Source organism: Cyrtonyx montezumae, unplaced genomic scaffold (genome assembly GCF_038088225.1).
Source record: "Cyrtonyx montezumae isolate F1298 unplaced genomic scaffold, pur_monq_1.0 scaffold_7, whole genome shotgun sequence".
Lineage (NCBI taxonomy): Eukaryota > Metazoa > Chordata > Aves > Galliformes > Odontophoridae > Cyrtonyx > Cyrtonyx montezumae.
In genome coordinates, this window is record NW_027072078.1 from 15,482,015 (window position 1) to 15,497,370 (window position 15,356).

At 35.9% G+C, this 15,356-nt stretch overlaps 1 protein-coding gene across 2 annotated transcripts in view; it reads right to left on the reverse strand.

Moving 5' to 3' along the window:
• Positions 1-15,356, reverse strand: part of PDE1A (phosphodiesterase 1A) — a 177,819-nt gene that overhangs the window by 22,035 nt on the left and 140,428 nt on the right. For both annotated transcript variants that reach the window (XM_065750482.1, XM_065750483.1), the window contains 5 exons: positions 13,931-14,071; positions 7,608-7,708; positions 5,464-5,589; positions 1,436-1,537; positions 1,196-1,316 (listed from right to left, as the gene is read on the reverse strand). In XM_065750482.1, the coding sequence (XP_065606554.1) occupies positions 1,196-1,316; positions 1,436-1,537; positions 5,464-5,589; positions 7,608-7,708; positions 13,931-14,071 (591 nt within the window). The remainder of the gene's footprint in view (positions 1-1,195; positions 1,317-1,435; positions 1,538-5,463; positions 5,590-7,607; positions 7,709-13,930; positions 14,072-15,356) is intronic.

Here is a 15,356-nt window from a genome sequence, read left to right on the forward strand (position 1 = left end):
CTTCTCCTTTTTCCTCTCAACTTAAAAATCCTTATTATTTCCATTTACAGAAATGGGTACAAAATCATTATGGTACTCAGTATTTCCATTAAATGTAGTCCATTCATTACGTGGATTAAGAAATTGACTCTCCACTCTGTCTCCCTAGTGCAAACCCGAGTCAAGGACGCCCTGATGCTCCCTGTTGAGAATTTGTATAAAGGAACAGTGAATTCAGCAAGAACCTTCTAGGGAAGATCAGCCAAATAACCTCATAGCTTAACTTATTGATTTGTTTATTCTCTGGTCTCTTTTTCCAGTGTGACCTATTTGATATGAAAATGTCAGTATATAGCAAATTAATGACAGTCTAGATGAGTGAGAATTATACTGTTTCAGTATCTCAACCATTTTTAAAAATTGTGCATAACTGAAAGAACTTGTAATATCTAAACTGTATTTTGGTTCTGAACTATATTTTAGCAACTGTTACTTTAAAAATGTGCAAGGCCACATATACTCCTTAAAGAGATATTATTTTCCCTTTGGAGAAAAGCTTTTTTCAGTTGGTGAGGTAAGTCAGAAAATGTCAACACCTATTGGACTTTCTATTTGAATTCAGTATCTCACAGAAATGGAAAAATCTTGACAAAACTATCTTCATTTTTGTTTAGGATATATGGTCATGAGATTTACAGGATTATTCCCCCTGTTTTTGTATTAGGTTGTTTAAAAAACAAAGCCTTCAGAATGATGTAGTATATGTATAACAAGCATTGGCAAGGAAAAGAAATAGGAGGATTTTCTGAAATATGAAATGGAGATGGAATTTAGCATTCTTCGCTGAACATGAATTCTTCCTAATTTCAGGTCCCTCTTCCTATCCTATCAGTGCTTCATTTTAACTCAAAGCATATATAATTCTGTCTACAGAATGAAAACAGCTTGACAAGTTATATTATTATCAAAAGAAAAAAGTGCTAAAACACTTAGAATCCTGGTATCAGATGAAATAGATATGAAGCTATAACAATTTCATCTTATTCACTCACATAAAAGTTGAATTAATGTCAGTGGTATGTATCAAGAGTAAGAAATATATACTGCTGACTATACTCGTCAATCACAACCAATATCCTTGCTGGTAGACTTAAGAAAATAACTGTGTAACATTTGCTTCTTGAACTAGTGCATTAAAAGATTTTGTAAATGGCACCTGTCGAAAAAATTCTTCCATCAGGGCCATGGTCCACCGGTAGTGCAGTTCCCAGGATTTTGCTGGATGACTTATGTCTGCTGCATGTAGAATCAAAGACATGGCTTTGGCTTTGTCTACCCTGTCAATTCAAGGACATGCTCCAATTATCTCAGAACAAAAACAACTATTTGAAGTCTTTTCTTGTACATGAGCTCATTTAAAGACTACAGATAATGAACAGAATGGAAAATAACCTACCCCTCTGCCTGCTGTAGAGTATGTCGCATCGTTTTAATTTGCTGGAAATGACCCGACATATCTGTTGACAAGACCATCTCAATGACCAAGCTACGCAACTCCCTGAGAATAATTAAAGCAAAATGACTGATTACAAACCGTTTATTCTATGCATGGAACATTTCTTTAAACAGTACTTGTTAATTTACAACTTTCTTACAACATTCTTGTTTTTATTACATTTTAAGAAAATTTAAATAAATATTAAATACCTTGATCATTGAATCATAAAGGGATTCTGTGGAATCAATGTACCTCAAAAAATGCTTACTGTAATTATTATTTCAGAGTCACACTATTTTCTAATTCTTTTTTTCTACTGTATTAACTGAAACTGTCACCCACTTTAAGACTTTCCTTACTTTTCAGCAGAGGAGTATTTTAAAAAAGTCAGCCTCTGGGCATAGCACAACACAGGTAAATATATTGTTTTTTATTACTGCCTTCGTAGCAGGAACAGCACTAAATACAGGAAGAATAAAGTGAAAACATTTAAAAGAAGTATTGCTATTAACATTATGCTAATATATAAACAGGATATACAACAATATATATATAACAATGTATATATATATATTAACATTATGCTAATATACAAACAGAATTGAAGGATAGTCTGACCTAGTGGTCAGACTATCCTTCAATTCAAAAATGCATTAATGTCTACTACAACTGTTAAAACAAATTCAAGATTTACAGTTTATCTGTATCTAGGTGTTTCACACAGAAATACAACCTTGGCTGTACTAAGTGAATATGAAAATAGTGAAATGTGAATCGTGACAAAGAGTACGAATCCCCATTGTTAATCTTCATTTACAAGTAGCAATAATAGTGCCTTGGATAAACATCATTGGCTACAATACTACCACAGCATATGAAAGTTCATTAATTTTTTCAGTAATAATTACTGATTTGAAGAATTTTTTTCCTTGAGGTAGAGGGATTGTACATACATCCTGTAAGAGTCTACTTGTTCTTTATTTATATGCTTTTAAAATGTCCTAATGGGTATTACATGTAAGAGTACCACATATACGTACGTGGGGGAGAATTCACTACGTTAAATCTTTGTCAATGTATCATAGTGCTTCATGAGCACACTCCTAATCTTAAGGGTCTTTAAGTATCAATTATAACAGTAAAATCCTACTTAAGTAACACTCATTGATCTTTGATAGTGTATTCAATCTTTGATTTAATTAACAATACAGGTTTTTCAAAGGAACACATTTTAAAGAGGTTGTTTTTTTGGAGCTGTTAGAATAGTTTTTTATAATGAATTATTAACACCACTTCTGAGATAAATTCACTGAATATTTAAGATAATGCTACTCATTGATTTTTTGTGTATTTCTTCCTGACTTGCTTTGATGATAACTGGATAAAGACTCAGCCCCCTCACTTCTGCTCAAATAATACACAACCATAGCTACTTGAGTTTAGAAAATATCTTACCTTATCTGACCTCACAATAAGAGACTAATTTATTTGTATCACAACTGTTTCTCCACATTGCTTTGAAACTGTGCCTTTCACACATAGCCAAACCCATTAAAAAAATAATAAAAAAAAAAGGAATGCCTAACTGCTTGAAAACTGAGGGCTCAGCACTGTTAAATTGTGCGATTTTTTTTTTTTTAACTTAAATAATGATAACTTCTGTTCCTATGAAGATTTTCCTTGGAACTTCCCCTGTTTGAACTTTCTTCTGGGAGTAATTAGAAACAAGCCATTCCCACCACAGAAGGCACACAATCAACATACTGCTTCTGGTAGATTCACTCTGTCATGGCAGATGACAAACCTAAATTCATACTTCTGACACCTGAAGAAGGATAAAACAATTCAGCACTGTCCTTACACACTTCTGAATATTTCAGGCCTTTAAAACAGTACATTATAGCAGAGGAGAGGCTTTCCGCCTACAGTCTGCAATTGTTTCCTGCCTGCACTCCCATTCATTATCAACAGAGACAGAAAATATAGAACTGGCAGGAAAACATTAAATACAGTTTTACTAGAGCCAAAAGAGCTCAGTCTACTAGCATTGCACAAAAGATTACACTTGGACTCAGACCATTCCCAGACTATCTCCATGGAGACTCTCAACTTCCATATCAAAGGAGAGAAAACACTGTCCACTCCCACAGCTGAAGGCATCATCATAATACAGTTAGTGCTGCTCACACTACCACAGCAAAATGATACGTAGGCATTACCTTTCCTTCTATGATAAGAAGTATAACAGTTTTCATTTATAGCACATAGGAAATTTCTGGAGCTCACAAATGGAAAAATACTGGTTTTGTGCATACAGTATCCATTCTTTTTAAGCAATTGGCCATGTCCTTTGTTGTCATCCTTTCTTAACCCTCCCATAACCATGGATGTTTATAAACAAGTAGTAGATGAAATATGAAGTGAAAAAATGACATGAATAATGCTGCGATATACAGGAGACAAGGAGTGGTTCATTCATTTCTCCAGAAAGTAGTCTATCAGTGTAACCAGAATTTGTTTGTGACAGTGACATTTAGTCAGTTGGACACAGTTGGATCATTGAACTAAAAGCTTAGGAACAGGTTAGGAAGTAGGAAACTGAAGACATAAGGCTCATCTTGTTACAGTAATTCTGTTTCCTCAGACAGACTACTGCTGGGAAAGTTGTGAAATAGATGTTCATTATGCATTGCACATAACACATAACAATTGCATATAACAAAATATATTGTTTATAACTGGAATGGTTTGAGATCTTAGTACTGCCTATCCACTTCTAATTGGTGACATAACAAATGGGTTGCTAAAACAGCGCCCCATGTAAATCAGAGAATAAAGGGGGAGAAAAAGAGATCTCTCTTTAGTTCCTGTTGGGGGGCTGAGTAAGAAAAAAAAGGTAACATGGAAAATGAACATATTTTCAGATTTGAGAAAATAGTAAGAAATAACTACAAATGTAACATACATTATCCACAAAGGACATCCTCATTAGGATGCTGTCAGTATTTCTGCTCAGACCCAAATCCTGTGTTTTAATCTTAATTGAAGATGACAGTTCATTAATTCATTTATCTTCTTAACATTAACTTCTAGAAACTCAAGTGTAATGCTGTAAAGTCATTCCCAGTCATTTTGCTTCATCTTGCTGAAATAATTAGCAGAACTACAGTTTAAATAGGCAAAGGTATTAATATAAAATAAAAAATAAAATCACTGTAAAAAAAAAAAAGATCTGATGGCAGTCAAGAAATTAATCAGTGTGAAGAAGTACATTAAAATGTTGAACAAATTATCATTTAAATTTGCTATCAATTTGATTCAGTGCAAACTTCAAAACTGTTTGTCTAATAGCATGATTTGCCACGAGATCCAAAAAGTTCAATTGAAATAATAAGAAAATTGAAGAGATTCTTTTAAGTAGCTAACAGAATGTCACTGCACCAATGAACAACTGTATCTGATGACAGAGTAACAGCAATGTTTTTGATTACTAGAAGCAAAGACCAAGAAATCATGATTTCCAAGACTGATCATCTAAATTAAGTACCAGACATCTACTGGTTGCACATGTTCTCAGTCAGGCATGTTGGGAGTTATGGCTTTCTCTGAAAGAGCAGACTTTAGAGTGTCCGTCTAAGCACTGTGGTTTTAAAATCCAATGCTAGACAATGGTAATCTATCTCAACAGGGGCAGTTCTGTGGTTTTCCTGAAGAATTATCTAATCTGAGAAATTGTCCACTCAGTCCAACAACATGCCTAATAAGAACACATAAACGTCACTTAGAAAATTATTTGGCAACTTTCAAACAGCATTTCTTTACATGACAGCAGCTTTCCCAAAGCTCTAAACATCCATTACTTCTTCCAGAGCCAAAAGTTTCTTCCTGTAATTTGAATACTTAAAAAAGACTATATAGAGAAAGCCTGGAGCTCTTTAGTATTTTTAAATACCTAAATTATGTTTGAATAGCTAAACACTACTTACCGCCAGTCATCTTTGGTTAAATTTGCCAGGATGTTCATCTCTTCTTCTTGCATTAGTCTATAAGCAGCACTTACATGATGGTTTTCAAGAACAGACCGATCATTGTACAATATTGCAACATCTGACCTAGTGATAAAAAGGCACACTTTTCAATAGCATCCCAATGATGGTGCTGGAGAAGGTAGAACACTGAGAACTACTGAGTATATATATTTATATATATCCATCTATGTTTATAATAGAAATGCTCTTTTAGGCCATTCCTTGGCAACACAACAATTAAAAAAGCACTTCATTCACAAGAGAGGGGATGTACAAATAGGATGGGTATTAAAAATTGCCACCTCTATTCTGAGAGAGCTGTGCTTTGGCCCATGTGACTCACAATCTGAAAGATCTGTAAATGTTAAAATGTTTAAAAACTTCAATTTCGTAAGTTATAAATGGATCCCATGTTTTTGCAGAAGAGCAACCACATTTTGAACCTTGTAGATGAAAATGGAAGAAATACAAAGATGAACCTTGATTGTATTGAAGTATTTTCTGAAGCCAGACCCTTAAAGTTAGCACACTCCACCACATCATTTCCTTCCTAAAAAGAGCCTAACTTAAATATCAAAATTACATGTAGATTTTTCAGAAATGTGGACACAATAGAGAGTTATCATACTCCAGACTTCATTAATTCCTTGGGGAATTTGTTTCCCCAAAACACAACTTGATTTGCTAGGCAACCTTAGGTCTCCCCTCTCTGCTACACATTTCTTCTGTTGATCCTGAATATCTCAGTTTGGTGAACTGATCAACATGTACTGCAAGGGAGGTGTAATGACTTATCAGTGCAGCTTACTATGATGTTAATATGGTAAATTCAATACCTTGTTCTGATGAACAATATTGAACATTCAGTGTAAGCACCCACATGTATGGTATGGCACCAAGGAAATTAAAAAATTAAATAGGATTGGAAAGTTTATTTAGAAGGAACAAACGCTATCCTACTCCTACCTAAACAAATATTAAGTTTATGTTCATAATCTTCCTAAAATCATGGGAATACTGATAATTTACCAATCACACAAAGATATAAAGAGCATTTTGGCCCATTTGGCTAATAATGTACAGTTTGAATCAGAGATGAAATTTGATATGATTATGCCAGCCTTTTCCTCAGCATCTTGCAGACAAAAGAAACTGGAATAACACCCTGGTCAAGTCAGAACCAATTCCACTAAGAGTAAAGAATGAGCTCTGTCACAAAACAAGTATCTGTTTGCAAATACGTCCAAGTAAGAGTCAAACAGAGTAATTCATTTTTTCAGTTTTGCAATACTACAGAGCAAAATATTAAAGACAGAAATAGAAAAGTAGTATAAACTTGGAACTACAAACTTAGAGTTTATTTTTAGAAGGACTATGCTGAGGAGGAAAAGAATTATGCCTTTATTTCAGCTCCAGAACTTGAATTTCTTCATTGTTTAAGGGCATAGTCCAGGCCACAAGTATGTCCTGGATTTAAATTAAACTTAACCTTAGGACACTTCATCTGTATTGGTGAGTGTAAGGACAGGTCTGTTCAAAGTAGTAGTATTTCTTGTACTGCATAGTTTTCATAAAACATGCCCGTGTTTTGCTGGGCTGTTGTTTTTTGTTGTTGTTGTTGTTGTTTCTTTGTCTTTTGTTTTTGAAGAGCGGGTAACGCTGACTTTGCAGCTGTGGATTCTGAAAACATAGTACAATCCAGAACAATAAGATGCTTCTACTAGAGTAAGAATCAGGTGTATCACAGCATCCAATAAAGGACTGGTCAGTGTTTCTTCTTTAGTAAGCTGAATATAATTTAAGGTATATGTTACTGTTCTGGACCAGAGGCTATGATGTACTATACCTGAACCAGAATGCAATGAGCTTAACTTTCTAAATGGATTTCTTTGTCATAACTACTGCAAATGTTACCATGAGATGCTAGGAAATAGTCCTTGGTAGGGATTGGGAAAGCTGTGACTGAAAGTTTCTCCCTGCTTATTCAATTCATAAAATCAGGAATGGTCCAGCTACTTTCTGGCAGCACTTGTAAGAGGTACTAAACAGGTAAGTCAACAGCAAACTTCAGACGTGATGTTTCAGGGGACTGTTTTGCTTACCTTGTCTGAATATGAAAATTGTTTGTGGTCCCCGTATGTTCATAATCATGGATGGCAGCTGCAAAAATCATTGCTAAAATTTCCAGTTCTGTGAGCCAGTGCTAGTAAATGAAAAACAAATCTAAAGTTATGTTTTCTATAGCACCCTAATTCAGATTAACTGCAGTACTGAAGTGTTCTGCACTAACTTCAGCAAAAGTAAACTTCATCATTTTTTTATTCCAGGTGACAATACAGTCATAATGCCCAAGTATTATATAATAAAATAACTCCTTGTGCTTATTTGGATGTCTCTAAGGCCAAGTTAAAGCCTTTATGGACACTAGCAAAGTAAATATTGCCAGTCAAAATACATAAGCAGATATGAAGAAAAATACATAGTGTACTTTGCTGTTATTTTGGGTGGCAGGTGTATAATCTGCTAACCAATTTTTGACGCTTGCCAAATTATGGTAAATTCTTCTAAAAAAGTTTTACAAAGCTAAGGCTGTAATTTTTTATTAGTGAAAAAAAATACAGTTCACAATACCATTTGCAGTAAACCTATAGAATTGAAATTAGGTCATGAGAGATTTTTCTTTTCTAAAATATATCATACTTTGTGCTATCATATGGCTTTCAGAAATGTACAAATATAGTGCATAAAATTAGTATACAGTTACAGAGAACAAAAGGCAAGACAGACAGTCTTCTATATAAAACAATACAAACCCAATAATTTTAGGTACTTCTATACTTCCTGCTAATTCAAGATTGCTCTGTTGGTATAATCAACTTTGTTATTTTATCATTCAAGTTCTGCTTTCTTTCATGTCAAATCCTTAAAGCTTTAGGAGGAAATTTACTGCATCCAATGGATGCAGATCCAATTGATGCAGATGCATCACGTGATTGTTAGGCCCACAGACATAGAATAGACTGAGTCAAATTACAGTCAGGAATTACCATACATATTTCAGATTTTTTCCTGTGTAGAAGTAGCTTCTGTGCTGAAGGATCTATGAATGATCTTCACCTAAATACATACTTACATGCACGAGGGCTGCTCCAAAAGCAATGCCTCCTATTTTTTATGTTGGCCCATGACATCAGAGGCAGATGTTGGTGGCATGGTTGTAGAGGACGAAATTTCCCACCAACATTCCATTATTTTGTTGCCACAATACAGACAGCAGCAGGGGGACAGTCTGACAAAAGGCCATCTGGCTTGAAAGTGTGTGTGAAGCAAAGGTGTGTCACTGAATTCCTCAATGTGGAAAAAAATTGCACCTATTGACATTCATCAATATTAGCTGAAAGTTTATGGAGACCAAACAGTGGATGTGAACACAGTAAGGTAGTGGGTGGTGTGCTTCAGCAGTGGCAACAGTAGTGTGAAAGACAAGCTACGTTCCAGATGGCCGTACACAGCTATCACACCATGAAATGAAGAGTCGCTATGAACTCACTTTTGCAAACTGGCCAGTGATGATGATTATGTTGGGAAAAAAAAAAAAAGTATTTTGTAGCTGAGAATTTGCTCTATCAAACAGCACTATTTTGCTCTTTGTATCTGTTGCAGTCTCCAGGGAAATAAATAGGAGGTATTACTTTTGGAGCAAATGCCATGCAGAACAGGAGATGTAAGCAGTGCCAAAAGTGGTAACAATTTTTCAATAAAGAAAGGAAACAGTCAAAATTTGTAAGTCATGTGAGAATAATAAAATAGGTCATTCAGAGACCGACTAAGACAGCAAAGGAACAACAAGTACTAGCTGTATAGATTTTAAAAGGTCACAACGGAGGAATGAGAATGTACTGTAAGCAGTTCTAAAAATGGAAACGTTGACCTTCATAGTATTGTCTGTCATAAGAAACTAGGCCATGACTTGTCCTGACTTTCACAGTGTTTTCAACATACCACATAGAACAGAAAACCAGAAATCATTAGCAACTAAAGCCAAACAAACTTTTTCTTTCAGATGCCTTTTTAGACCTCAACCTTTTTAGCAACCAAAATAGTTGCTAGACAATTCATTTGCAAGTCAAGCAAATATTTGCAATATTTACAAACAATACTAACAATATCTATAGATTATACAGAATTTTCATTCTGTACTATATGAAAGTAAGTATTCTATACATCTTAGCAGTATAGTCAAAATTCAAATCTATAAAAATCAGAGAAATCAGAGAAAGCTAAAGGATTTCTAAGGAAGCAGGAGGAAGCCTTCTCTCTAAAAGACAAGTGTTTTTCTTTCAATAGGGGTGTGCAAAGCAGGTTCTGGTATCTGGAGGTCTGGCAGACTGCAAAGAGCTGGAGCATACTTCTCTGCTAGAAGATACTGTGCCATGCAAGTGTAACTACTTTTGGAAAAAAAAGCTCCTTGAGAGAGCTCCCTATTGAAAGATGTTTTGCAGCACTATAAATTGCTTATAAGCAAATTGATGCATTTCAACTTTTCATGAACTCTGGTTCTAACTATTTTTTTAAACAAGGCTGAATTAAAAAATGAGTAAAAATGTGAGTCTCGTAATACACTGCTTGATAGCAAAGACATTTTTTCTTTTCATTTGAGCAATACAGGTATGTGGGAGGAGAAAATAGATGGTGGGAAGATGATCGATGACTCAAAAGTTCTTTACAAGATGTATTCCCTGGGACTTGGATTCTAAATCTTTGTAGAGATGAAGATTTCATAAATGCTAGCTTGAGATATCTATTTCAGTTGTATCATCTGGGATTTAATCTCTTGGAGAAGTTAATCAAATCTCTGCCATCTGTAGTATCTAACTTCCTAACACATCTGAAGTTATCTGAAGTGGCTGAATCTCATTTCTTAAGATAGGTAGGCAGTACCTTCTGTGAAATATGATGGTCATTCTATTTCTTTAAACAAGACACTGAAAATATATTATTCTTCACCATAATCTTTTTAAAGGCTCAAATCAAAAGAAGAATCAACAAGATTGGAGAATCAAAAGCTATGAATAGTCAAACTTTTGCCAAATGCTGAAATATGACTGTATTCCAGCTGCCCACAACAGATATAGGTATGACCTCCACAACAGGAATCACAAAAAGAATTTTCAAAACTCAAGTTTGTAAGAGACTATTATTTTATACCATAGCCTCAAAGTTTGCTGATGAACATGTCCAAACATGTCCAAGCTAGTCCTGGGCAAGGGTTGTGAAATCCTTTGTCTAAGAGACAAGCAGATGGGCATGTCCTGGGGCAACAAAAGAGAGAGAAGCTGCAGCTCAATGGCCGCTGAACATTCTTTTGTGTGGTACTCATCTCTGTGGGGAGATAGCCATCTCAGGAGATGCTTGCCTGGCACACTAGCACGGGATTTGTCACGTAGGCGAGAAAAGAGGGATCGACCACCGTGAGAGGTGGTGTTCTTCCATCGGAAAACTCATGAGCTGATCCCTGCTGCTGAACTCCCTCCTGGGCCTGCTGCCTGAAACATGCTGCTTTCTCCTGGACCTTACCGCTCCTTCGAGGTGTTCTACCATCTGAACCCTCATGAGCTGATTATTGTTCGCTGCTTCTCCGGTGCTGACTGACGCTGTTCCTGGACTTTCCCCACGCTGTTTCTCCTGTGCTGACCCGGTGCCGCTTCTCCAGGACAGCTGCTTGCTGCTCAGGGCTGCCCACCACTGCTGCTGTTCTCCCCGCTTCTGCCGCCCCTGCTCTTCTGCCTCGGACCGTCGGAGCCGCTGTAAACTGGACCGCCCCTAGGATCCTGGCTGGTGACTTTCCCCGCGTTGTACAAATCCTTGCTTCTTTCCTATCTTTCCTATCGCTCGCCTTCCCTTCCCCATCACCCTTATTGGTAACGGTGTCTGCCTTCCCCTTCCCCATCTCTCTGGTCAATATTGGTAATAAACTGGTCGGACCAACATTTGAACCGTTGCTTCTTAATCTCACGCTGGGTATATACATAATCTAAGAACCTCGTCTCCCTCCTTTATATTGGAGCTTGACAAAGTTCTTCTAACATTCGCTTCAATGTGTCTTTCGGAAGTGAATAAGCAAGACAGCCATTCTTTGCTGTCAGAATCAACTCCTTAAGATACAACAAAAATATAAGAATTTCAACCCACAAGTCAGTCTGCAAAACTCTGAGGAATTTGATATAAAATTGTATCAAATTGACTCCTGTCCAAGTACCTGTTAGATAATATATCAGAACTAAAATAGATATTACAAGGAATACACCCCCAAAACAGTAGTGATCAAGAAGCCAACTTCATATCACTACTGCTAGGGTTCAAGAAGGCTATAATTAATCAACAGCAAAGAATGCAAGAAAAAAAAAAGTTAAGGAGAACATTTGTGCATGATAGAGATGAGTTCTCAGACTGCAAATGACATTTGGACAGAAATACTTTGCAAGCTGCAGAATCACTAGGCCTTCTTTCAAACACTGATTTCTATAAATGTTTCTTCTGCCTGGCAAACCGCATCTGTTTGAAGGCACTCTTGACTAAGTGGTGTCCTAGTTAGATAACTTTCCAAGAACTTTCCAGTATCATAATTCAGCAATTCAAATGTGAATATTTAGAAATAACTTCCTAACTTTATAAGAATATTTTGCATAGAAATTACAAGATTAATGAGCTTTTATGGTAAACTAACAGCACTGAAGTTTATGCTTTTCTGAAAATAGTTGTCTAAATCAAATCAAAGTACAGTTACAAGGTTGAATTGCCTACATTGTACAACTTGAGTTGTCGAGCCTTTCTCAATCTCATGTGTACCTGGTGGAATAGCAGATACTCAAATATAAAACAGATTCCTTCATTCAGCATTCAGAGCAACATGAAGCGTGTTGTAAAGCTGTTTAATTAATGACTAAACATCCCAGATTAACTAGTATAACTCACAAAGTTCAAACCTTGTTCTGGCATCATGAAGGAAATCTGGAATGCTATTGTCTTTTTTGAAGGGAGTAGGAGCACAGCTGCAACAAGCCAAAAGGATGTTTATAATTTGAATGTTTGTTACTGTAATAAAAAAGAGATTTTTCTCCCTGTTGAACTGCTTATCCTGCACCAGAAACATGCCTCACATGACTTAATGCTTGCTTCTGATCCCGAAGTAGAAGACAAGGCTAGGTATGAGTCATGATGCATTCAAGATTTTCCTTTTATTAGAATGTTTTATTTATAAGTGAACATCTAATACAACAGCTTTGGTTTGGAGTCTGAGAGTTGCCTAACCCATTCTTCAGGCTCCTTTGGAAGTCCTTTCTCAAGAAAACATCTCAATGTCAAAGGGAATATTGGCTGGAAAATATTCCAGATTTCACTCTATAAACAGAATTTGCATTAAAATATAGTTTGAAAATCTCAATGTTTAGAAGTAAAAAGCTTCCTTCAAACTACAGAATTAATTATTGCAATGCTTGTCCCCTGCTGAAGCCAATGGCAAAGCTTTCAGGTGGAAAAGGCTTAGCATAGGTAAATAACTGTCATTTATTGCCTATATGTTGAAGCATAATCATTTACAGTCAGCCTGAAAATTCTCCTTTCCCAAAGTCTCATGGTCTAGTTTCAAGGCTCTACAAACAGAAATCAGACACTATCACTTTCTACATGTCTGGCATTTTTAAATAAAAAAAAAAAAAGGTGTATTCATACTGAAGACAAATCATCAAAAGTCCATTGACAGAAGTGTCCAGTTACTTCCAGTCAGTATTTACTTTTGTCTTGCAATCTGGTACTGAGGAGACTCACTGCTGGTATTAAATCAAATGTGAGTAAAACTGCTTGTACAGACTCACTTCAGATCTCAAAGTAAATACAAAAGAATACTGTGCTATTGCAAAAGTGCAAGGCAATGGCAATGTCCTGCGTAATAAAGGCATATATGGCATGCAATGGCAGTCCTAAATACATTTATATACCAAAAGAAAAAGTATCTCAGAGAGCCTGAGTAAACCTGAGCTGATTCAGTATATCTTTCAATGGCCAAGATCTCAGCAGGTACTGAGTTTCTTTGCCTGATCACACCTTCCAGGCTCCAATGTGGAAGTGAAAAATTCTCACCTGCCCACTACTGCAAATATATCTTCAAGGATGATACAATGCCCAAATTCAGCCAATGAAAAGCAAAAAGGGTTTAGCAAGATTTTTTATCTTTTCCTTTTTCTCTTCCACATCAAGCTGGAAGAATTGTTAAAATGACATGAAGTTCACAGCCTGAATGGTGGTTTGGAATCTCTCTCTGAATAATTTTCAAGGAAGATTTTCACTGAAGCCACACATACACATTTATCCAAAACACCAGAGAATCTGCAAAAAGAAGTAAATTGAACTTTGTAGTATTGCTTACCATGATACCAGTATGAATCATTATGTAATGCACAGTTTGAGTAACATCAGCTGCATGGATCAAGTTGTGATATGGATTTTTGTATTTGCTGTAACCAACCTCAAGAGTTTCGGCAAACGTAATAAGATTGGGAACAGGGATCTGTGGAGGAAGCAAAGATGAAAATAAATGTTTTTTCTGCAACAACTGCAAAGTTAATCATGCAATAAGTAAACCACAAGTAAGTACATCACAGAATTTTGTTAAGAACAAAAGAAGAATTTAAAATGTAAAGGTCTAAAATCTAACATGCATCTGAAAGTCTTCACCCAATTTTTGTAGATGTTACATCCTGCTACATACACCGTACGCAGCATGCCGTCAGTATACAAGAGGCTGCAGAACTATGGACTAATTAGATGTGAAGAGGTTTCTCCCTGTATGTACAGATTGTTCCTATAAGAAAGGTACAACAAATAGGATTCTAACAATAGGATAATTTCTTTTTCTTGATCAGGTTTACATTGCCTGAGACAACATTTCTTTGAATCTGACAGTCTTCATTCCCTGTCTCCTACTTCCTCTAAGCAATGTATAAAATACAGGTACTATTCAGTCCCACTTTTTCCCCATGTAATGAAATGACATTTTCCTTAATATTTATTTTTCTTTATATAAAAGTTCTACATGGTAAGTAGTAAGACTGAGAATGAACTTAAGCCCTCTAAACCTATAATCTTGTGTATTTTCAATCTGTGCTGTAAACAGTGGTCCTGATGTGGCTCTGACTGTAATCATCCAGAGCACTCCTGGGAAAAGCTGAGTGAGTTATTGTGTAAGTCAGATTACTCAAACCAACTTCAAAATGAGCCAGATCTTTCCAATGGAGCTTGAAGATTGGCAGTGAAGAGATTTGAACTGTACTGAATCTTTGGCAATACTATAATGATAGATTTGGTACTTCACTTTTATATCTCAGCCTTTTAAAGTTAGTTAGAAATACTCTACATTGTACCACAACACCCTGTAAACACCACCTAGAAGCAGCCTTCTCTTTATGCATTACCAAAGTTGTTCAGAAGTGGGAAGTTCAGCTAAACCCCTCCAGTTTTGGCCAACACACAATGAACTAAACTATGAAAACAGGACTCAGGACTAACTACAGTTTCTGCCTTATTAGGAATCTTTTTTCCCTCTGCCTATTTAATAGATTTAATGCTTATAGTGTTTAACTACTCAAGAACAATGTCCCATCCCAAATTGCCTTGAAATGGGTCTACATAGCATTCAGTTCTTCATCTACAGAAACATCTGCAGGCTCTGGGTAAAGTTTCACATAACAGAACTACTGTTGTGTTATTACATTCAACTTGCCATACTCAATGAAATTCTGCACTGAATCATACAAAAAGAAAAAAAAAATTCAAACCCATCTTAACTCTCTTAT